The 25,560-nt window shown below is 36.5% G+C and overlaps 1 protein-coding gene across 12 annotated transcripts in view; it reads right to left on the bottom strand.

Moving 5' to 3' along the window:
* Positions 1–25,560, bottom strand: part of PIK3CB (phosphatidylinositol-4,5-bisphosphate 3-kinase catalytic subunit beta) — a 117,180-nt gene that overhangs the window by 36,942 nt on the left and 54,678 nt on the right. For 9 of the 12 annotated variants that reach the window (XM_041127036.1, XM_030028245.1, XM_030028246.1 and 6 more), the window contains 6 exons: positions 12,211–12,396; positions 9,135–9,360; positions 7,280–7,503; positions 4,392–4,574; positions 3,960–4,130; positions 2,991–3,068 (listed from right to left, as the gene is read on the bottom strand). In XM_041127036.1, coding sequence (XP_040982970.1) covers positions 2,991–3,068; positions 3,960–4,130; positions 4,392–4,574; positions 7,280–7,503; positions 9,135–9,360; positions 12,211–12,363 — 1,035 coding nt within the window. In that variant the 5' untranslated portion in view covers positions 12,364–12,396. The other 3 variants (XM_030028256.1, XM_030028255.2, XM_030028254.2) reach the window with 3 other exon arrangements.

Raw genomic sequence — 25,560 nt, 5'->3', positions numbered from 1 at the left:
TCTCGATATATCTTTTTTGGCTACACCAACTGCTGCTCAGTACCAAGTTCTCCATTCATAAGCTAGCTCAGATAAACTAGTCATTAGCAAACTGTAATACAGTTTAAATGAAGTCATGCTGGAGAGCAAGTCCATCTTCAGCCCAGGATAATCCATGGAGAAGGCATTAGTAGCAACAGATGGTCTCCATTCTGATCATTCTGGACTTCTCCGAAACAATCGCTACCACTGATCAAGAGACTGCTGTGATGGCATAGGCATTGGCAGAGGTGTTAGGTCTTGGAGAACACACTGTTATGGGTTACACTCCTTCCTGATACAGGTGCCACACGGACATCCATTATTAAACTGACTCGTTGACTTACATACATACAATCCCAATTTCATTTCCAAGCTTACAATCAATCAGTGAAAGAAAAAGTTCAGTTTAGAAAGCTACATTCACTTTAAGTCCCAGTGATACTCATAAAAACCATTATTACCTATTTTTGGAATGCACAGCTTCACCACTGTGAACAACTGAGTTAAGAACAGCAACGTGAACAGCCATGAAATAGATCACATGAAAGTAATCTTACTTCAGGAAATCCAAATGTATACAGACTACATGTGTGTGTACACACCTATATGTAACAATATATGTATATACACACTTATACAATCAAAATTCTTGTTGATTACATTTACAGGGTTTTTTTTATTTCTCTGTAATTAAAGACACTCTTACATTCTTCAGAAAGGAAATACTGTGGCTGAAGTCAGAGAACTGATTAAAATCGGTTGGTTCATAACCTTCTTGAAACAATTCACCAGACAGTCCTTTATTAATTCATTTGGAGATTCACTGTACATTCAACTGAATTTATGATCAAGTTCCTTTGCTGATTTAAAGATATCTTATGGAAATATGATTACATCTAGTGTATTATCTGCTTGTGCTTTAACACCAGCAACAGTAAATAATCCGCCTGGTTTGTTTGGTTTTTTTTAAACTTGGGGTTTAAATTCACATTTGCATAATTTTGAATATTGTTCTTTGACTTGCTCTCATCTGATATTATAACTTTATATACCACTACACTTCCCTGACTTTTCTTTTACTTTATTAATATAAAAAGCATAAGTGATCAAGTAAAATTTGATAGTAACAAAGCATTGTATTGTTGGAACACATTGCTATTTTACTTGCCTTTTGGCTAGTTCTAATTCTATGATTTCCAAACCTGTTAACGTAAGGGATTGGATCCTGATTTTATTCTTTTCACTCTGATGCTCCCATTTTACTAATGAAACAGTATGTACTGATGGTGCAGCCAAAGAGCAAGACAAAGAAAAGCAATTTCAAATGTCATGTATTTGGAAAATTGGGTGTTATAGACAGCTGAATTAAGTCACTTGTGCTCTAGGTGAAAATACTCAATCCAGCTCACATTAGTGGAGTGCTATCCATCTGACAAATGTTTTGTTTCCCACTACAAACACTGCATTTATGAACCCTGTTGGTGGTTTCAGCAAAAATAGCTGAATATTGGCTTGATCCAAAGCACAATGAAACTAAAAGAACAACATCAATGAATTAAACAGCCTTAGAATCAGGACTAGGAAACAAATACGTTCTTAACAGTGACAATTCCGTAACAGTGTAGACATACAATGCAGGGAAACACACACAAGCTTGCAAGGTTACTACATGCATTCTTGTTCTTGGGTAACTACAGGGCTTTAAAGTTTTCAAGACTGAAAACCATTCGAAATACTAAATAATATTTTGATAGTGTCCACAGGCACCAATACCAAAGAACTGTCAGTTTTTCCTGTTTCTCCTCAAGCTTACAATCAACATGGTTTTTTTCCTCAAAAAGCATACTGAAATTAACCAAAACTCACTTTTTCTAAATATGAAGGAAAACAAACAAACAAACAAACAAACAAAAAACAAAACCAAAAAACCAGCTTGATAGCTATGTTGCTTCTGGAATCCACATTCTCTTTTCCCTTCCCCTTTCTTTTAAAAACTTTAAGAGTCTACAGTATGTAGAGTTAAGAAGATATTACAACTAGCTAAATAATAGTTTAGACAAATTAAAGGGAAACATCTGTTTTTGCAGACATCCTTTTCCACAGTCACAGTGTCTCAGGTAGTAAAACTGAAACTATGGCTCATTTAGCTATGTGGTAAAACGTAGTATTGCTAATATACAAGGAGGTTGTAACAATAGTTTTGAAAGAAAAAAAATTGCACTGAGTATCCTGAATAAAGCATCAGAACAGCAAACTTCAATGGCTAATTGAATTTCTTCCTAGTCTACACGACTGGCTATATAATTTATTGATTGCCAAACAAAATAAAGGAAATGAATGTTGTTCTACCTCACAGGCAAGTGTCTTGTAAGGTCTTAAAGTAGTTGTGCAATAAATTCCCATGTGTTAACAACTTGTGGTCTGCAAAACAGTCAGTAGCCCAGTCATGTACATTTTTATAGGAAGTGATACTACAGCTTTTTTTTGTGTTCAGCTTGTTTATAAAATAAAAGACAGATTGTATAGAGGCATGCAGTCCATGCTTAGACACACATAGAATATATTCTGGACTATAAAAATACCTTATGTTCCGTTGAAAAATGTTTAATATTTAATCTACTTCTGTTTGTCAGACGTTTACGACAGTTTAGTTTGAATAAGCTTATTTCATACCAATATCAGTACTTTAGATACCATCTTAAAAAAAGCAAGTACCATATGAACATTTGTATCATACTGTCCATGGTTATTGATAACGTTCTAACAGATATATCCAACTTCAGACAATAAAGCAATATTTTAGCAATAAAGCAAGAGTTTAATCAATAGTATCAATATAACTGGGAATAACTAAAAATGCTTGCACTTTTGCTGAATTGAAATCTGTATGATTCTGAGTTCACTAAACATCGAAAAAAATCACTAAAATGATGACAGAATGTCTTCTGATACTGGGCTTAGTTACTTACTTTGGCATTTTCTTCTGTATTTAGTTTATTACCCTTTAACAGAATTATCTTGAAAGGGTTGGAAATATCCCACACACTCTGAGAAGGGAAACAGAGATAGAAGTTCGCTCTTAATCAATGTAACATATTGAGATCTATTTTATAAGCTAAGCATTTTAAGCAAGTCATAAATACAAACTAAAAAATATGCATTTTAAAAAATATAAATTTGAAATCTTAAAAAAAATGAATCGGTAATCATAACTACAAAAGCATACAAGATACCCCAAAGGGAAAAAAAGTTAGAAAAAACACTCAGCTGAAAGGGGAGTAGGGGTGAGAAAATACATTGAAGTACTACTTGCTGACAATTCAGAATAACTGTTCAGATTTATTGTTCATTCTGAATATATAACGAGTGGGGAATAGAGGAAAGTCTGTCCACATTTCTTAGAATGATAGTACATAAATCGTAACTGTGCTGTAAGGCCTTAAGTTTAGCAATAAAGGAAGCACCATATTAAAAGTTAGACATATATTATGGCAAAAGTTGCCATCATTGAAGTTGCAACACCTTGCAAGATATCTGGGCTAATACAAGAGATCACAAACAACTACTGCCCAAGCTAGTCGAGCCTACACCTTGCATTGAAGCTGGAGAATCCAGGTTCTCTGCAATAACTTCTCCAGTTGCTGGTAACAGGTTATTACCCGCTCTTCTGGGCTGCAATTAAAAGTAGAATCAATAGCAATGGAAAGGAGACGGTGGGAGAAGGAGGATGGATGAGGTGAGGGAAGGTAAGAAGTTTCCAAAGAGCCTCAGAGTCTATTTCTGACGTAAACCTTCTCGCAAGCAACAGGAGGCTCCAAGTAGACCCAGGTGACCTACACTGGAAAACAGTAGTAGTGGCACAAATCCCAGGCGTCGCAATTTATATGCCACAAGTCACTGCTCCTTTTGGGTATTAGATATTTTCCATACCAACTTACAGTTGTTGTTCTTGTTTTTTTTGGTGGCAGAGGAAGAGGAAGGTTGGACGATTTTCGGTTTATGGCAGCTTCTATGGCAATCATCTCCTGCTCGCACATTTTCTTTATGGTGCAACACTCAACTAGAGTCAGCTGAGGAAGAGTCCTGTTCATCACACAGTTGCGTATATACTAAAAGACCACAGAAAACAGTTGTTATCAGCTAGCAGACTATTCTATGGCAACTTTCAAATTAAAGAAACAAATAATATATTACAAAAATACAAAGAAAATGGTGCACATGTATTTTACAGTTGGAGAGGGCTACAGACATGAGGAGAAAGTGTATTACTGTACTGCATAGCTGACCATCCAATGGCACAGGAAGCAAGGTCAAATTTTGGCCAAGGCACCAGAGAACTGTTACCGTATGTTCCAAAGAGCTTTATGTACCTGAAACTGAATTAATGGGTGATCACCAAAAACATATTCTAGCCTTCCGCTAACTTGCAGCACATAGTCAGCAGGATCAACTTCCTCATCTTCTTTTCCATGGATAGTCAAACGTTTTCGGATTGCCAGCTCATTCAGCTTGATGGGATTCATGTTAGGAGACACCTGAAAACTAAATACGTCCTAACAAAACACAGAAAGGAATACTGAACGTCAGACTCGTCAGTCAGATGTACAAGGCTTAAACTGTAACATACACAATAAAATAGATAGAAATACTTAACTGTTAAAACCAGACTATTTTAACACCGTTAATGTCTACATCTTTAGTGCAATCAGAGCAACAGTCACCCTAAAAGCTACAAAATGGTCAATTCCCAAACTTTTATAGTATCAGAAGCACTTTTAAGAACGCCGAACTTCATCTAATTGATTCAGCAGTGATTTAAAGACTTCTAGATCAGTATCCTGATCTAGAAGCTTGTATTTTAGAATGTGAATGAGGGAGACAATAAATCATGCATACATTTCAAAGGTATTTAGCAGTACTAGATGTGTTAATTTTAGTTCTTTCTGACCACTAGCAAGTTATCCTCTTTCTAGGTACCACTGTACACAGAAGAAAAAGAAAGCTTCAAGTAATAAAGCAGAAGAAACTGTTAATGTGATTTATGTACAAAACCACCACCTTATTTGGAGGAGTGCAGAAAAGATGGGTAGCAGCCCATAGTTGTAGCATTCTGAATACAACATGGAAGGACTCTGCATTTTCAAAGAAAATTTTTAATCAAACCTTTAGAGGCTATCTACATATTTCCAAAGTATCTCTAATTTTGATGTGTTCTAAAAAGGTAAACGTAAGAAGTTACTTTCTTTTTTAAATTTTAATAAAAGGTTTAAATTCATTTGAAGTTCCTAATGTAAAAGGTCTTCTGTGGAATCTTTCATCTCCCTTAATCTACCACATTATGCTCTGCGCAGGCTTGTTTGCAAAGGTTAATTCAGTAAGCTCTGGTTTTTTGTTTTGATTTTTTTTTTATTTACACCCACACACACACTCCTGAAGATGTAAGCACTCCAAAAGCAGTTATTTACAGATGTGAAGTGTTGTCTGGCTTACATTCTTTTGATTTGTGCTTTATTTGTATAGAAGTTTACTGGTAAGAAGCCAAGCTGCCCTAATGGAAAAATCTAACTCTGTAAAGTCAGGCAAAATTAATTCTCTATTTTCTCAGTTTCTGCATGGTTCACAACAGCTTCCCCCTTTCAGAAAGCTGCCAAACTGTGAAGGCTTTCTTCTCCTGTCATAACTGGTAGTGGGTAGACAAGGAATGACACTTTTTCTTCCCAGGAAGCTGGCGCTCTATGACAACTGCCTTACTTCCAAACTGTAGGTCTTTACACGCGTCACAGAAATGGGGATAAGTCTCTTTTGCTCCAGAGACAATTAGGTAGCTTTTACAGCTTGCCCACGCATTCTAGGCAAAAAGTATTTTAAGATTCCTTTCTCTCAATCTTGCAGCGTTCCTACTGAAAGAACACAACAGTTCCCATACCTTCCTATGTAATTCTCCTGAGATGATTCTAGTACTCAGTGCAAGTAGTAAAGTCTGGAACAGAGTTTACTGCTCTAAAAAGCAGCTCACATTTGAACTGTTAATAGCTTTGAAGGTCAGAACTGGCAGCAGAAGCATTCAAAACATTTGAAATGTCAGCAAGCTAAGCTATTACAGTGGCAGGCAAATACATTCTGCACCAGCGTGAACTTTTGCACTGCTTTTGTAGTGTTATCATATGTATATATATAATATTTTAATCAAATGCTGACAAACACACAGATGTTCTCACTCCTGGACAACTACAAGTCCTCTACTAAGCCAAAGAGGAAAAAGGTTTTGTCATAAAAACACCGATGCATCCAACATCAGCTAGTGTTACTGGTGACCAAATTTAGTATTCACCCCTGCATTTTGTGTTTCCAGAGTCAGATATGATTTTACCATTTTGGATTTTTTTAAGTTAAAAAAGATAGCATCAGAAATAATATAGGTTTGTAGATAAAATCAGCTGAATAGTTAGAAAATCAGTACCTAGGACCTGGGTCAAAATGGACACCAAATATAGCCTGGTGTATTTACACAGCTGCGAGATTTTATGGTTTCCAATGCTGATCCCTCACTGTTATCCAAAAGAACACAGTGCAAAAATGAATAATTGGAATGCTGGACTCAAATAGTATCACAGCAACTTGAACATCAAAAAACTGAGACTAAATTGTTTTAGGTGGAAACTAAACGGGTTTTTATTTTAAAAATAAGCTATGGATTTGTTAGCTGAAACAAAAAAGTAACTCTAAGTCTCAGCTAGTGTTTTGTTTGTCTATATGTATGTCTAGTGTAGGGAATACTTATTAGTCTTTTTTTAAAATGTATCGCTCAACCTAGTTCGCAGATCAAGCCCCAAAAATGTTCAACAACGAATCACACACAGAAGTGTGTTGAACATGGTGCCTCCCAATTCACCAGCATCCTCTCAGCCTAAAATTGAATGCTGGTGAAGGAACACAGCAACAGTTGGCCAAAAAAAGTCCTGACAACTTTGAATTATGTTTTACGTTTAAATGAACGTGAAATAATATAGAATATACAAGTTGTACATTTTTACTTTAGAAGTAGAACTGTAATTTGACTTTAGAAGTTCAGTTCACAACTGTAGGTTGTCATCCTCACATACTTTCAAGAGTCAAGGATCCTGGTGAAAGAATTTGCATTTTAAAGCAAACACCATAATGTTAGTATTCTAATTCATTTATATCCTTGATCAATCACATGCTAATTCTGATCAGGATCAAGAACAGTACATGAAAAGTGATGAACAGCCGTTCCTACCTGGCAGTTATCAAAATGAACAGCCACTACAAGATTTCCACTATAGAGTTTATCTTGGAAGCTCTCTGGGATAACAGGTTCCTGTTCTGGTGGGTAAGTGTGCTTTAACCAGTCCATCCAGGAGAGACCCACAAGCGACTGAATCTTTTCCTCACTGATCCTCCGCATTTTAGCTCGGAAGTCATTCACTTCAGGATCTTGTAAGGCATCAAACTCATGGAGACCTGAAAGAATTCAAGCAAGCTAAAGGATACATACCTGTACAAATACTGCCCATCTATTTACCATCCCACTCAAACCTTTGTTATCTTCAAGTTAATGTTACATAAGTAGTTTTCTTCAGACATCCCATCCAAAATGGGTGCTCAAAAGTGAGTTGGGTTCTACATTGTCCTGTACATCAGTGGGCTTCCAAAGTTACTTGCACAATTCCCATGTAACCTTGCATGAAAGTCTAAACAGCAAGAACCAATGCCTCTTTTAGGTACTATTAAATGGAAAAGCCAACCTGACCCTGAGTTCAAGATAGTTTGGAAAGTTCCAACTCTCTCCTCACAAGAACAAATGCAAAAAAAGCACAGCAAATACATTATAAAGACCACAGAGGGGAAGAAGTGTCTGCAAACTATTTTTTTAATCCCACAGAAAAATGACATAATCTTTTTTATTTTGTTTAAAAGCCAGAAAAGAAGGATAGTGGGACTGTAAATAGATAAATTTATTCTTGAATTTTCCTTGTGATTAAAATCTTCTACTCCAGTCCAAATGACAGGACTGAAATTTCAACCAAACCTAGACCAGTAAAGTTCTTTTTCCAAAATATGTAGAGAGAATACACAGTGGAGAGTCCACACAGCTGTGATTCTTCGGTACTTCAGGAAGTACAGGGCCTGCAAGTGTTTCTTTCTCTCCTCCTGAACTTTGAAGGACATTGTCCAAATTACACAAAGCACTGAACACCTTTTGAGGACAAAACACTGAGTTTAGAAGCTTAGACAGGAACACATTTTTTTCCACCACTAAGGTACAGAATAGGGGCCGCACAAGGAATGATCTCACACAGCTATAATAAGAAAAATATTCAGTCAAAGAATGTGAATCTCTCAGAATCTGTCAGAATATGTCTGAATGGTTAAACTGGCTAACTGTTTCCATTGTCAGTTTTAACAAATAGGCAGACAGCATACTGCTGAAATCTAAACAAAACCTGCAGTCTTTATAAAAGAGCTAACAATGGTTCATTGTATTAAAACAAGAGGTATAACCTCACATGACCCTGTCAATCTTGATTGTATAACCAAGCAGAATAGATTTAAAAGCTGAAAATTCTGAAATAACATCAAGAACAAGTTACTGTGAAACCTTTAAAAATAGCTTTTCATTGTTTGCTGAAAATCAGCGCCACAATTGAGAGCAACACCAAGAATCATATTGTTAACCAACTCGGAAACCACATATAACAAAACCATAATAATTTCTAGTTCCTTCTGTGTATCCAGTTTGCTGTTAGGCTATTTATGATAACACTTTTCAGGGATTGTTTTCCTTCACTTAATAATAATATTATAGATTTTTCCCTCATGTATTAAGATAAAATTTGCTCTTCATTGATGTAGTAATACAATACAGCGCTGAAATATAATACAGACAGTAGCTTTCAACAACTTCCAAATCTTTCATCTTGAGTATTTAAATTCTTTTAAACTACATCAGAATTAATTTGAAAAAGGGAAGTTCTGTCAGGGAAATATTTAAATTGTTAATTTTTTTTCCACTGTGCCTGCCCAATTAAGACCCTCATACAAAACAAAGTTTACCCTAATTTCTAAAAAAAAAAAAAGGTAAATGTAATTACCTTTGCCTATAAGGACACCTATTTTGGAATCCAACTTTTCTCCTGGATCGCAATTCCTTGTCACTAGTTTAAGGACAGGAAGAAAGGGTCTAACATCACAAAGTCTCCGTGTTTCATCCTCTAATTCTTCATGTACAGCAGTCTGATTCACGCATGAGAACATGTAAGAGTCTATCTCCATGAGGAGATGAAAGAGTGGATAGGCATGTGCCTGCTTCCATAACAGCTGCAAAGAAAATAAATAAATAAATGAAACAAAACAAGAAAGCATGGGAATATCTTATGACACTGAAGGTAACATTAGTTTCCATTTATGTTCCCAAAAGAACATAAAAGTAACATGTTTGCTAACTTCGTTCACTTTTATCCCTATATATTATTATATATTTACTTTGTCTTGTTTGTAGTCTCTATCTTGAGGTTATTTTTAAACAGCAACTTGCGTGCATAAATATCCCGGGGTAGAAAACACATACGGACAAGTACTATGAGGTGATGAGAGAAGGGCAGCCCTAAACCTTCATCCTGACACTTATCCTGGGATTGACCCAATATAGTCCTATATGCAGTAAAGTTGCACGACCACAGCTGTCACTACAGTAACAAAGCACTTACCGATTTTGGAGGCAGATGTTCTTCACACTGACCAGCAACCTGTCAGTCTCTTCCATCCATTCCTATAGCTTCCTGTCAAAACCCTTCTCCCTCAAGACACACCTATACTTTCTTCTTCCAGTAATTATTGTAATATACAGACAACAAGTTCCACTATGGAACTAATTCCTGAATAAAAAATTCCCTGTTGTCTGGAGAAGCTTGAAGTAAATTTATTGGTAAATCACTGGCAGGCCACTAAGACATGCAAGTCATCCACAGAACACTAAATAATGCTTTACTGAACTGAATATATAAGTAGCAGATTACACCTTAAGTAACACTAATGCATCAAATACATAAAATGTATCAAATTCTTAGCAGAAATCAAAAATGGAAGTAAAAAGAGCTCTCCCAACATAAACACTATTCAAATCTTTATCTGTGAGAATATTTTTGTCCTAATTTTAAAAGTTTACATTGTATGGATTTGTTTCTGAAACTTACTTTGAAACAGGATCAATAATGCAATGGCAAAAACCTCTTCTCAAAACAATTGAAGCTGAACTGAACTCTTTTTGCTGAACTGAACATACCCGCATATATTTCATAGATTTGTACAATGAATTCTGCCTTCCAGAAATGTATTCCAGTATATTTTGCCTAGCTGAGTGAGAGCTGAATCCAGCAACCACCTTTGGTGTAAAGCAAAAATTCCAACTTCAAAGCTATCAAAAGACTAAATCTATTATTGCCTCTGTGTTCTTCTCCAATAGCTAATTATATTGATTAAAAATCTGTACCTTTTTTTTTTTTTCCTCTTGAGTTGTCTAACTTCAATTTCCAGCTACTGGTATTTATTATACACCTTAATGATTTTAAAGTTTAGAAAGCCATGAAGTCCCTGAAACTGACTTCCACTGAAAGCAGCCATTTGCCATCACCCAAAGTACCAGCCTGGTAGAATTACAAAGTTTACAGAGAAAAAAAAAAAAAAAAAAAAAAAATCTACAGCCCTCAAATAATTGGCTATTTTTCTTCTTTTATTTTAAACTTGTTTCACATACAAGATAAACTCCTTGTATTCGTTCTCAAGTCTTCTATTTATACATCCAAGGGTCCAAAAATTAGGGCTTGACACAGCAACGTGGTGGGAGCAAAGCTACTAATCCAGTACGCCGTCAAAGCCTTCATTATTGTTTTCAAATACAGCAATTTCCATGAAAGACCTCTGTAGGTATGATCAACATTACTTTGAAAAAGCAGCTAAATATCAACAGTACCTGTTTATAGCATGTTAAGTTTCAATGTGTCACAACCACCAAGAAAACCAGACAGCTTAGTTCAAGTCCATTATTGTTGTTACTTACACACTTGTTTTTTAAATTCTTTATCAGTTGAAATCACTATCAGCTATTCCATTATCTTACCTAACTAACCTGTAGTTGCCCAGGTTACCCTTTTACTAAAACAACAATGACATTCTTCCAGTCAGAATTATTTCAAGTATTTGAGTATAGCACAAAACTTGTTTCTTGGATCACTTCGATTTCTAGTGACACTCTCATTTCTTCTAAAATACTAAGTGGTCCACTGCATTAAAAAAAAAAATACTGCAGTGTCAAGAAAGTTTCAAATTAGGAGTACAATAAATTATATGAAGCTACTACTGATACAAAGAAAATAATTTCTATAAACAAGTGAATACTGTCAGACTGAACAGGAAGGAAAATCAATGTACTTATTTACCAGGCAATGCAATGGAATGAGAAATCACACTACTTTGTTTTCTTTTAGAAGTTTATTATGCTTAAGGAGCAGATTACTTGGTGTTGTAATCCACCCACTACCTAATTCCACAGTAACTTGTCTAAATGCCCTTACATGGCCATTATCTGATGAAAAGTCAGTAAATTATTATTTAATTTCTGTGGTTATTTCCTTACATGCTCTCCTTCCTTTGATTTTAGTATTCCCTCACTTTTAAGTGATGCCCTAACAAGGCACTTTTGCACAACCTTTAAGAAGTGGCATACATACTTTTTAAAGCATCCATCTTTGGTGTCAATCAAAAGAAGCAGGAGCACAATCTGTGACTTCTATCTTAAAAATCAAACTAGACACCATGTTTCCTGTTTGCACACTAATCAGAGAAATGTTATATCAACACACAATGTATTACTGAAGTGTTAAAAAAAGGTTTAGATGTAGCAAAACAGCATTAATATAGAGCTATTAGAATAATCTTTGCTGAAGTGTAACCATCAGCAAGAACTCATTTCTACAAACCTTGCCATCTGTCCCAAAACATTGCAAACCCCCAGAGACATTAATCAATCTGCTATGCACGCACCTTCAATACATTATTTTATATGCCTACTCAAATTCATTACTTGATTTGCCAAAAAGCACACAAAAATCAGAAACAGCGCTCATTCCAAATATAAGTTAACTTTTAAGTTAATTGACCATTTGGTATTACCTGTTTAATATGAGATATGGTGGCATCTCGAGGGACATCCAAGTTGATGTAGATTCCAGTGGGCAAGAGGAAGTCCACAGATATTGAGCCATCAGCACCAATCTGTGAATCCACTGCCCAGATGTCAAGGCTGTCTGTCACGGCAGGAGGCATTATGGAATCTCAGTAATATCATAACCACATGGCCTTAGGGGAAAAAAAAATTAAATTCAGTATACTTAACCTTCCATAATTAGACACACATTTTAAAGCCTTTGGAAAGTTTACATAAGCCTGCTTGTACAGCTCAGCTTGCAAGTCTGGGGTCTCAAATGCCAGTATAGCAAACACCTAAGCATAGTTTTACTCGTTAATTCCATTTAGTATAATAAAAGCATTTGCCTGGTAAAACACTATTGTCAAGATGTTTATCATTAAGACAAAGTAATAAGAGAAAAAACTAATTAATTAGAGGTTAGCTAAAACAAAGTTAGAAATTAATTTTATATTTTCTCTAAAACTACTGACCTACATAAAATACAATCAAAGCAAACTTCTTGGACAAGGCATGGCAACATTTAATATGAAAACACGTGATCAATTTCATAATTTTGTTTTTGCAAATTTCCTGTTAGTTGTCCACAAATGTGGTCAGAGAGACATATTAATCTTGAAAGTCTATATAAATAGCAGGAAAATCATCTTCAGCTCTATTAGAAAGTGACATTTTCCTCTAAAGATATTTATTTCAATTTGTTTTCACCCTTAGAGAAAGATCATCTCCTATGAATTCAACCCACTGTGTAAACTACATCTAATGCAGGATAGGGGGAAACCCGTTGTGTGATCTACTTCAACTCCTACACTGGCTTCCTAATTACTTGTCCTTCATATTTCAAGACATTTTTATTTACTCTTAATGCTACCACTAGGTTTTCTGACTTTCCAAGTCTTATCTTTTGATTACCACTCTCCAAAGATGCGCCTTCCCTTCAATCACTATTTACTTAAGTATTTACCTTCCTCTTCATCCAAACAATGCTCTTCAGCTGGACAAAGGGATGGGAATTGTTGTAAAACACTATTGTAAAGCACTTCTCCAATAAAGATAAGTTACCCCTACACCTTTCTAATTCTTGTTGGCCATCAGGAGATGTGGGAAATCACCTTTTGTAAAAAAATAAGCCAGAATGTGCAACTCTGTTACTATTACAGCTTTCCACTACTTTTATCACTCCTTCCCTTCTCTTCTAGATCCCTTCCCTGCTGTGAAATCAGTCCTGTTCTGCTTAACTGAAGGTGTTTCCCCTATTACAGCACCAGCAGAAAAAGCAGGATGCAACTAATACACTGGGCTGCTGTTCTTTATACATCACAGAGCAGGTTCAAACAAGCTCATCGGCAAATGAAAGAAAACAAAAATTAACATAACAGCCTTCTGAAATCCAGTCACTACTGCTAACTACATTGCTAAAAGGTTTGTTTGACACACAGTATTCTCCCCTTTGTTAAGACATTAGGCAAAATCCATTATCAAAAGGTAATCCTTTCTACAGGTGCTAAGCATACAAAGGTATACCTAGATACAGTACAATATTGCTTAAATTGGTCGTGCCATTGAATTACAGATAATTACCACGCTGTGCAAACTTTCCCAATGTATATGCATTTATGAATGCAGCTTTTCAATCTCAAAGCACTTTATTACTATTTTTCCCCAAAACAAACAACCAGGAAATCTTTTTAGAATGCATTATAGTTGAACCTGCCACAAAACTCCAGGACACCAACTACATCATAACAAAGGCATTTTGTTCCCCTCCCTTTCCAGCATATCTTTTTTTCTTTATAAAACAGCTTAGTTTGGGAAAAGTCACACCACCAGCTACTAAATCCAAACTTTATGATATGCAGGAGTTAACGCTTCATTTATAGCGAGTTAAATTTGTTTGATACTCCTATTTCACAGAAATTCAACTCTAAAATTGGTAGGCTTTTAAATTAAATAATTCATTGTCATATGCATCATTACCCTTAACTGACAACAGAAATACAAAAGTGGTACTTCAGAAAGTTTTTTTGTAATCCCTTGCTCAATACAGAGAGCTTGCAATGAAATAAATAAATAATCAAGCAAGCATAGGGGACAGCTGAATGTGCCTACAATGGGTAACAGAATATGCCAGCAGCACAAAAATCAACCACTACACTACAGAAGCATAACTTTTTACTGACAGATATTAATATTTTGTACATATTATAAAGGGCTATATTTCAGTGCTATTTTTACTGATCATCATTGTTAAACAAAGAGTACTATTTAAATCACCACTTTAAAATATTCACAGTCCATCTCTGCCTCATTCCTCAGTACTGGTTTCTACCCCTCCAGTTACCGTAAATGTATAAAATTGCTTATCTCACATTTGGAAAAATTAGGGAGATTAAAATCTCCAGCAGAGAAAGAAGGTTGGATAGAAAGAACTGAAATCTCTTAATGCTTACCAGTCACCAGTGGAATAGCAAGTCCAAAACCCGCATGGAGCCCAGCTAAATACTCAAAGCAGCTATTTGGTACCACAGCTGTGCTACTATCAGCTTGCCAGTTCAAAGCTGCCCTAGATATGAGACAACACACTTAAGTCTCACCTCTAACTGCCATGTAAATACACTGAATAATGAGACCCAAGTCATTTCAAAACCTTTCCATTCAGCCTTAGCAAAGTTGTGAGGACCCATACAAGCATTACTGCTGCCAACGTATCTTGTTACCACACTAAATATGTGGATCACTTAGTATTTTGCTTGTACTAGACAAAAATATAGTAGAATTTTCATTCAAGGCAAATAAAAACCCCCTAACTTTCAGAAAGCATAAATATGTAAGGAAAAATATTTTTCCTCAGTAGAAGCAACAATTAGGGAGCTCCTATCATCGTCATTATCAAATAATAGTTTATCACCATTACACTGCACCAGACTGAATCAAAATGAAAAGAATTGGAGGTGGGGGTATTGACCTGGTGAAAATAACAAATCAGGTATGAAAATATTTTATCTTATTTACCAGATCTTTACAAATCCACCTCTTTGCTCAACAATGGGTATGGAAAGTTTAGCACAGTGTGTGATCTCTTAAATTGTCTAAAGGAAAGAAATAAAATTTAACCCCATCATGCCACACAGATTAAACTATTAGAATAACGCAGCATCTACCCAAGAAATCCAGAGAAAATGCATAGTTCCTCATTACCAATCAGTATATCTTAAACACACTACTACTTAAATGGGGTATTATATCTTTTCCTCCATCCAGCTACTTCTACCCATAACATCTTGGCTGCAATTTTATTGTAACTGACAACAGTAGTCACAGAAAAATAATTTTAATTATCTAAAACTGAAGATTTTTCATACTTGGATGCACACACAGTATATTTTCAGTTATTTTCTGTGGTTATCGTGGTAAAATAAAGTGGTATCGCCATTATAAAGCATTACTTTAACAGGTACAGCAGCAAGGAAAACAATCTCTTCTAAGTAGTTATTTTGTTCATAATTTCTATTTCAATTCAGCATAACATCTTTTCCATTTTCATCCTCTTTCGGATATTTTTTCCACAACATTTGCAATTGCTGAAATCACTTTAGTGCATCAACAAGAGTTTAAAATGTTCAAAGAAGCAAGACTTAAAAATGCAGTTACTTGAAAATGGTGTTACATACCCTATAACCTAGACACCACAATGCAGACAGTTTAAAAGTTTTTGTAAGATGCTTGTTTATAATTACAGACTTTCAACACAGACATCAGAATCTTTTAAAATTCCGTTTTCAATTAAAAAGAGAAGAGCAATCATCACACCAATCCGAGCATGCTAGGAAGCTATTCTTGCTTTCAGGCACTTACTTAGTATTTCCTTCCTCAAGGAAACAGGTTAGTGTCTTTTTACAGTCAGCACCCAGTTTCTACCAGTAGCTGACATCACAGGTGTCAAGAGAGAACTAGTATTTATACTGAGAATAATACTGATTGCCAACATAAGATGGCTGTGAGAATGAGTCACAGGCCAAACTGTAAAATGCGTGGTGGCACTAGTGACTAACTAACAATATCACATCTAGTAACTGAAACAAAGGCAGAAAGCCATCTGGATTGGGAGCAATAACACCAGAGACATTTTAAACAACTTCCAGCTAAAGGAAAAAAACCCAATCAAAATAATAATAAAAAGCTATTTCAGGCTGTTAACGTCATAGCTATTCTTGCCTACTGTCACAGTAAAAACAACTTCACATACAAAAGAAGGAAGTAATTAAAACAGTACTTAATCTTGGCTACTCAAGTATCTAATCAATGATTATCTGGATTTAATAGTAGCAAAGCCCAACACTAAATGCTTTTCTAAGTCACAAGTATATAGTGTTGGTAAACAGCATTCAAACCTCCCCATGTAACATGTAAATTTTCTCTAAACTTTGACTTGGCATTTCAGATTCGTATAGATGTATATATACACACACACTCTTAATCTCAAAACCACTCAGTTTGTATTTTAACACACCAGCAGTTCTGAAAGAGCTGCTTAGACTAATGGAAAGAAGTGGAACACAGATTAGTAGAACATCTGCAGGAGAAAGAAAGAAAGAAAATTTAACACTCATCTTTGTGTTTACTTATTTAATGTACACAAACAAGAAGCCCTACAACAAGATTTCTCAAACCAAGACAACTGCCTGCGATTTTCTGTTTATAAATCTGTACGTCTGGTATGTGCACCAAGCATTAAGACTGAAGTGGAACAACTATCACTACAAGCTGACAGCATCTAGGTTGTAAGCCTCAACACTGTGCCATAATATGGTTTTCATAATACACTCCAAGTGAAGCTGTGTGATACAACGCCAGGCTCATTGATACCTAGAGGCAAATGCCTACATCCTCCCTTCCACTCCCCCCGCTCTGGGCTGCCCAGTTCCATCCCCCTGCCTTGCACCTGCTTCAGCACGTCAAGTCTCCTCATGAACCATTTCAGCTTATCAGCCGTGTGGAATCAATCAATTTTCTTTCACGTTATCTAGTTGAATCAAATCACAGAAGGATCTAAAGAGTGCCAGAGCCTCTGAAAGGAGAATAATGGAAGCAGGATCTTCTCTTTTCATCAGCAGCAAGCCTCCAGATTGTGTCATAGCGCTTCAGGTAACTATGGCCTCAAGATGGAGTTTTACAACTAGCTAAAACTGACAGAAGATCACACTGCCCTTTCTGTCAGCAAGATCAGAGCACTGATCCAACAGAGATTTTACATATTTCTCTTCTTTAAATTTAGTTTTCAGTCAAAACAGCTTTCTAAGCAGGCACACTGCATGAACACAGAAAGAAGGTGGTGGTAATACTTAGCTGGGAACAGGGCAGGACCATCCCTTCTGACAGCAGCCCAGATTTTTGAGCAACTTAAACAACACATGAAATAACACTTTCATTTGCTTTCAAGAGGGAGAAAGAATTCCCAAATAAAAGACAATTAAAATTCTAAATGCCTAAATCAAAATGAATACTTCACACTAACACAGTTCCAGCTAGGTAAAAGGGGAGCGAGGAATCCAGTGAACCATACAGTAAGTTACATAGATTTTCACCACTGTTTTCCATAAACATTCACTTGTCTTGACACTGCTTCACCAACTGGCCAAAATGTTTCACCATAGAAGCGATGTAAGCTATTTTTGTCTTCATTATGAATTCCTGCAGAGGGTGAGAATTTCCTCTCTGAAATCAATGTGAGTTACATAATTTAATTTTCTGTCTTTCCTCTGTATTGTGACCTTGATCACAAGATCACAAGACATTTTAAGCAGGAGAGACCAGCCAACAGACCACAGTCCCTGAACAGCTATTGAGAATAGCTATGTGTCCCCAGATGCAGGGTTCTTCATTGTTGTTCTTGTTTTGTTGTGGGGTTTGTGTGTGTGTGTGTGTGGTGTTTTGTTTTGTTTTGTTTTTTAAAAGGACTTACCATCTCTAGGCAGACATAAAAATTTGCTCTAGTGCTAGCAGCCTTATTCCAGAAGTCAAGAGACCTTGTAGCTTCCCCCCACCCCCAACAAAAGTATATCTCATCATCTAACCAAAGAGACCACTATAGCAAAGGAAAAAAGGAAAAAACAAACCACCAAAAAAAAGGGCTACCAGAAGCAGGCTGCTTCTTCACTGATTCCTAAAAGGGTTTCAGGAAAGATGACAGTCAAAGAAAGCTACACATGTTTTTCCATGAATTGCAGCCCACTCAATTTTTTTTCCCTAACCAAAACATGGAACTAGAACCTTAAGTGCCTAGTCTATATAACGCAGGTACAAAAGCTGTCTGTAAAAACAACGTAGGCAACACTTCCAGCAACTGTCAGTCACCAGCAGAACCGCTGGAACCTTACACGATATCAATTAACAAAACCCAGGCATTAAAAACATCCCCAAGAGTTACAAGGCTTATCTTTTAAAGTAAAGGATCAGTAGGGTTTCAGAAGCTGTGGTTACAAGTTGAGGTTGTGTTCCCTTACTAAGTCACCTACTCAGAAGCTAACCTCATTTTGCTGAGAAGGCAGGCAAGACCAGTTTGTGGCAAACTCAATTCCATTGTGACTACTTCAGGACAAGACAGCACTGAGGGCCCACGACCACCCAGCTGCAAAGGCTTCACACCACTCGTGTAGGAATTGGTGAACTCAATTTTACCTGCATCGAGTAGTTAACTTACTCCTGTAAAGGAATTAAATCCAGGAGGTGCAAATGTCTGACATAACACAGTGCCAACCAAGAAGATATGAAGTACAAAGCAAAGCGTGGAAGAGATTTCATAAGGTTATCCTGAAAGTAAGAGCTGAACAAGAGCATGCTCAAAGAGAGAGAGCCTGTCTGGAGGCCCTGCAAAAAATTAAGACAGGGAGTAAGAATGCAATGAACTTTCCTCTGAAAATAATTTATCATATCAGCAAAAGACTTAGACATTAAAAAGTATTCACAAATCCACCTGGATTGTTAACACCCAACGTTAATCTGTGTCAGTTAAGTTCTTCTAAAACCAACATTTTGAAAAATGCAACAATTACGAAATTTCACACTATGTCACTGAGTTAGAAATTCTCCTTTACTTGTGAACTCATCACAAATCCCCTAACACTCATCCTTTGAGGTGTATTTTTCTGTCATTAAAAGAACACCAATGTAAAATCCAACGCAACATTCCATCTGTTATCCTGAAGCATAATCAAAAAGAATACTAACACAAGACAAGTAAAACAAGCTGCAAGGAAACTGGTAAATATAAACACCCACATAACAGTGTTAGAGGAAAATTCTGATGCCCTATTATCTCTCATAGCATTTATTCTCCTGAGCTGCCTCACAGCACCAAGAAAATCTAGTCTTCAGACAATTCTTTAGAAAAGATATTGTACGTCTGAAATGGTATCACCTATCCCTGAAATGTGGTCACAGTTCTCGCAGGATGAAATAAGTATGCTATCCCAAATAGACAGCAAAAAGTTGGGGGAGGGGGAGAAGAAATCACTTGGGTATGAAAAACTCTGTTTCCTTACGAAGTTTCTTTTACACCACCTCTTTCAAACAAGGGTGCATTTTAAGGGCACATAACTATCTACAGCTCTTCAGGTTAAATACAAACCTGGAATTATTTTTCTTTTCACTAAAAACATGAATATTTACATAAAAGACAAATATTAGAAACTAGCTTGTTTAGATCATGCAAAAACTAAGAGCACTCTGCTTACCCAGATTTTTGTTTTATATAATAAGTTATTACAAATGTTAAGCACCACATTCAAGATGATCATCACTGTGATCAATACAGCTTTTTATCTACTCCTTGCTCTGTCATGTGGCAGTCAAGGGGCTCAAAAAAAAAAAAAAAAAAAGTCTTGCCCCAGTGAACGCAGTTCAAAAGGGCCACCCTATCCAGACACACAAGAACAGTGTTTAAACAATATCTTACTGTCCAGAACAGACTAGATGACAATCTGACCACAGTAATTTTCTAGGAAACAGCAGCAGCCTATCACATAGTCTAAGTAGGAGAAACACTAAGCACTTACACAATATAATCATTGTAATAATTTTTCTAACTACATAAACATCTAGTACTATAAAAAGATGAGCAAGCTATAAAGGATATATTTAAGAACAAATAAGGGAAAAGAATCTAGCAGGAAAGATGGAAAAGGACTCAGAATATGCAGGAAGGTTTATGTCCTATGAAACTTTGGAGGCATTTAAGAAAAAAAAAAATTTAAAAAATCCTCCTTCTCTCTATTTGAAAGAAGTCTGATTTCTTCTGAAGACTCTGAAGTCAAATATATACATCAGATCAGTGTGCCAGTTCACGGCTCTGTAGAACTACATCCTCTTCTATTCCTAAAATTATAAGAAATTCACAGCTGCTGCCACAGCCTATGAGCTTACAGGTTCCAAGATGACTGATCTGCCGTCAATACACTGGCAGCAGTTCCAATGTGTTGCATGGGACTCCCATTTTACTGACTTCCACTGCATTTATACTGACATATAATAGGATCACTTCAGACACTAGCTTGACTCGTAAGTCACTTTGTTCCCTGCATGCAGTTTCACCTTATGTGTAGCTCACTTTGAGGGCAGTCTACAGTAAGAAGCAGCGCTGTTATGCTTTTCTGCCCTTTCTTGGCTGTCCTCCACCTCCCTAGCCACACAATAGAAAAAACAATACAAACAAACAGTAGTTTTCCATCAACTCGGGGAATGACCTGCCTCACCCTGTGACAAGCAGGCACCATATCTGAAGCAAGGGAGGGGTGAGAACACCATCCTTACCCTCCAGCAGTATAGTCACAGGGACGAAATTAGGCGTAACGTGGAATTGCAACCTAGGATTTGTTTAAAGGTTTAATGTGACAAAAGAAAGCACCTATGCTAAGCAACCCAGGTACTACTAAGAACTGTATTTTCTGTTCACTAGACCTCACAGTTCACACAGGATCAATACTGACCCTCTTTTGAAGATGGGATCTAATGCACTGACAATTAAAGTTTATTCTATATGTTATTTCATACCATGCCACTGAAATTCCTATTTTGCCCTATAGAGTAAATCCACTCAAGGTCCTGGCCTTCTACAGCTGCATAGGTGAATTTCAATCTGAACTGCTTACAAATTTAAAAAGTAAATACAAACAACTTGATTATAAATACAAAAGCCTAAATCAACAAAGCTAAGATTTTTCCACTGCAGGAATGTCATGGCTATCTATCCAAAATAGCAAAGATTTTAAGAATTCAAGAGATCTACAGTGTAGCCTGAGAAGTTATTTTTAAAGATCATGTGGTACTATAAATATTTCCCAGCAGTGTAGTTCAACTGCCACATGAGTTGGCCCTGTGGAACGGAAAATTAAGTGTCCATTTAGTCAGGATTCCTCCAGAAATCAGAATAAAAATACCACCATTTAGTTTTCTAAAAATATCTATGTATAGAAAACATGAAAGGCCTTATTTAAATGTCATTCCCTCAGAGTGCTCAGACTGGTACCAAAAGTGGTCTCTCAGCTATTCAAGTCTAGATTCTCTCATTCTCCTCATGAAATATAGCTAATTTTCCAAAAACAAAGAGAATTTAATTAGTTTCTTTCCATGGTACCTGATTATTTTGCCTGTTCATCTACTGTAGCTTTATTCCTCTGCTGTACCCATAGCATTACGCACTAAGTTTTAAAAACTGAAGCCAGGATTTCAAAACCACAATGAATGGAGTTTCTACTTTGAAATAATACCTCCCAATAAAAGTGGCCCAGTTTTCAAGAAATGCTGAGCACCTGAATTTGCAATTTACTTCAACAGGGCTTAGACTTCAACAGGCAACATGTTAACTGGTTTCAAATCAAAATTTAATTCCATTTTAAGCAACTAGATTTGAACAGATGGTTAGATTAGATTACCTCTGGTCATCCCTTCTTGTGGAAATTATTCTGATTCAATGAAAGTGTAATTTCAAAACTAGCTACAAAGGAGATTACTGTTTTCAGAAAATTTTTCCTGCAAAACAAGTCTACAGGTAGAGAACAACACTATTAAAATGGTGTTCCAGACTCAGAAGACTTACCAGAATTGGTTTGAACAATGAGGATAAAAGGAAATGCTTACTGCTCGTTACTTTATACTCAGGCAAGTAAACACAGTTCCTGCTCCCTCCAAAGATTATTCATGATGAACCAAACAAATTAATAAAACTTAAGTCCCAAGCTTCTGACAGACTTCAGACAATTCACAGGCAGCACATTGTTCATAACGAACACAAAATACAAAAGTAACATAACAGCTTCTCACAGCTAATTCATGACTATCCTTTGCTCTATCTTGAAATCACTATATAGATACATTAAAATATATATATATATAAATAAGGAGTTTCAGGCCATCTTTTTATATTGTACGGTTAAAGTAAGTTGCAGGGAGAGTAAAAAGTCCTTTCACATTTAAATGCTACTGTCTGAAATTGCCTATAGAAGCATTTGATCACTGGATCACACTGAAGCTGCAGCCACTGTAAGAAAACATCCCTTTTCAGCTCACTGGAATCCAGTTCTGAATGGTCATTATGGGAGGGAATATAAAGAAATGGAAGAAAACAGCAGATTAGAAAAACACTGTCACATAAGTAACAGTTCATCTGACACCTTGACCAACAGAGTCAAGGAGACAAGGAGGAGAAAAGCTCAAATGAAGCAAAAAGCCCCATCAAATAATGCAGTATTCTATGTCAATTGGGCTGTGAGAACATATCTGGTACATTCACCTTTAAGAAAATTTGTAAACAGCTCTCTTAATACTTTGTTAAGTTTTAAATAGCAGCAGGCAAGAGTGGGACCTGACATGAAGACCAATGCATTCTGTATAGCATGCTCCAGGATAGTAAGATGAGACTAAAGATTTGGGAGAAGATTAGACCTGGTTAGTTCACAACCTAGATAATTTGCTTTTGATAATCCAGATCACTGTAGATATTTTATGTACTAGGGGAAGGTTAGCATGAAATGTTAGGATATGTTGAGTTCTAATATTAGAAAAAGATTCTACTAAACATTTAAATGATGGGATGCTCACATGAATATTTTAAACAAACAAAAAAATCAAGCTTAACAGAAAAGGTGAATGGAGCTGGTACAAGGGAAGAAAGAGGACTGGACAGTCAGACTGAAGGAGAAAGGAGGAGAAATTGCTGAACCTTAACCCAGAATAAAGATGTCATTTTAACACAGGTGAGTCAGTTTCCTACAAAGCTGCATAACTGCTTGAGCCAGCAAAGTGAAAATGTAAACAGAAGCGAGATGAGTGGTGGAGGAAGACTGACAGTTTCATCCAGCCCCAGGGCTAGCTTGCCACTTTCCACTTCTTAAGCTCATTTTAAAAAACGTAGGTAAAACTACAGCCTAAAGGTCTGGCTTTATAACAGCCCAACCTATTATTCACAAGACTAAGTAATGTGTCAGTTACAAATCTGAAAAGATGCATTAATAATCTGGAGTTGTGCTTTTATTGATTTATTGTACTAAGTAAACTGTAGGGTCCCTGTCCCCCCATTGCTATACAAGAATTGTAAAAGAATTCTTAATAGTCTAACAAAAAAACTAGGCAGTAGTGTTAGTTCTGCTCTCCAGTATTTTCTTGCCTGTTCCACCACTCAGAGTAATTACTTGTTCCACTGTAAACATGGAGAAAAGGAGTAGTAAACATTCCACTTACAAGATGTTTAAATACATAAATACTTAATTTCCTCTCCTTTTGAATTGTACAAATGGACCTAGACCATCAAATTCCACCAGCAGCCAACTGTTTCCTTCAGCTATTAAAATGTTACATCTCTACATTATGAGCTAGATGTCTTTCTACTATAAAAATTGTTAAGACCAGCAATTGAGGTTTTCCTATATATAGATACCTCTTCACACAGGGACTAAAAGATTCACTTCTCAATTATTTCTGATATTCCAATCAAAACCTCTAGGAAAAAAGGTTATTCTCCAGTAGATTGTATGCATCTAGAAAGAGAGGTAAAAAAGTGAAATAATTAAAAATGGGAAAATTACTTAGGAATGAAATTTTCTCCTAAAAGGAGGGCACACAGACCAAAACACAGAGCTATCACGTAAGTAGACTGTGCTTAAGTCTCATATACAGAGATGCCATGGATACTAAAAGTTAGAAAGATGCCCTTTAAGAAAAAAAATAAAAATAAAAATTTACATGCTTCATCAGAGTAGACATTCTTCCCGACTGGGTCAGTTTCTTACATAGAGTAATCTGGTCTGGATTTCTGTAGTTAGTTTTCTTCTAACACCAGCTTGTCACCCACTACACAGATTCAGCAGTGGCTGTTCACAGCCCTTTGTTATATGAACAGGATTGTTCAATGCTGAACAAGTACTGAAGGAAATCCAACAATTGAAGCCTAATGCAAATATTTAGATGTATTTTATGCATCGTTTTCATAACACTTATTTATAAAGACAACTTGAAATATAATGCCGTTTGGTAGAAAAGAATAATCCTAAAAATCACATGCAATCAATACTTTTGTAATGGTAATAAAGCCCAAACTAGTCCTAGCCATTCATCATAAGGACCAAAAATAATTAAGATTATCTAAGAATCACAGACTAATTTAGGTTGGAAGGGACCTCTGGGAGTCATCTGGTCCCAAGATTAGTTTCACCACTGAACTTAAAGCATGCTGCTTAGGAGTTCGCACAGTTAATTTTGAAAGTATCCATGGATGGAGGCTCCACAGCCTCTATGAACAACCCGCTCCAGTGCTTAACCACCCTCACAGTGAGATTTTTTTCCTTATGTTCAATTGGAATTTCTTTTGTTGCAAGTTGTGCATTCTGCCTCTCGCATTCTGTCTTTCCCTCCACCTCTCAGACACCTGGCCACATCTTCTCTATAATCCTCCTTCAGGCAGTGGAAAACTCTAGTAAAGATCTTTCTCTCCTGTCTTCTCCAAACAAAGGTCACACACACGCCCCACCTCAAATGTCACATGCTGCAGCACCCTAATCACCTCAGCAGCAGCCCTCTGCTGGACTCTCTCCAGTTTGTGAGCATCTCTCTTGTTCTTGAGGGCCCAGAACTGGAGACTGTGTTCTGGGTGCAGCTTCAGAGGTGCTGAGTGGAGGGGAATAACCGTTTCCCTTGACCGGCTGGGCTACACACTCCTGCTGAGGCAGCCCAGTGTGTGGTTAGTCTTGACCACCGCAAGGGCGCATTGCTGACTCACACTCAACCTACCGACTCCCAGAAAAGTTGCTGCTACCTTCAGAGGCTTT

This window comes from Aquila chrysaetos, chromosome 10, assembly GCF_900496995.4.
Source record: "Aquila chrysaetos chrysaetos chromosome 10, bAquChr1.4, whole genome shotgun sequence".
Classification (NCBI taxonomy): Eukaryota; Metazoa; Chordata; class Aves; order Accipitriformes; family Accipitridae; genus Aquila; species Aquila chrysaetos.
The sequence above is the reverse complement of the archived record's forward strand: the minus strand, read 5'-3'. Positions and strand labels throughout refer to the sequence as shown.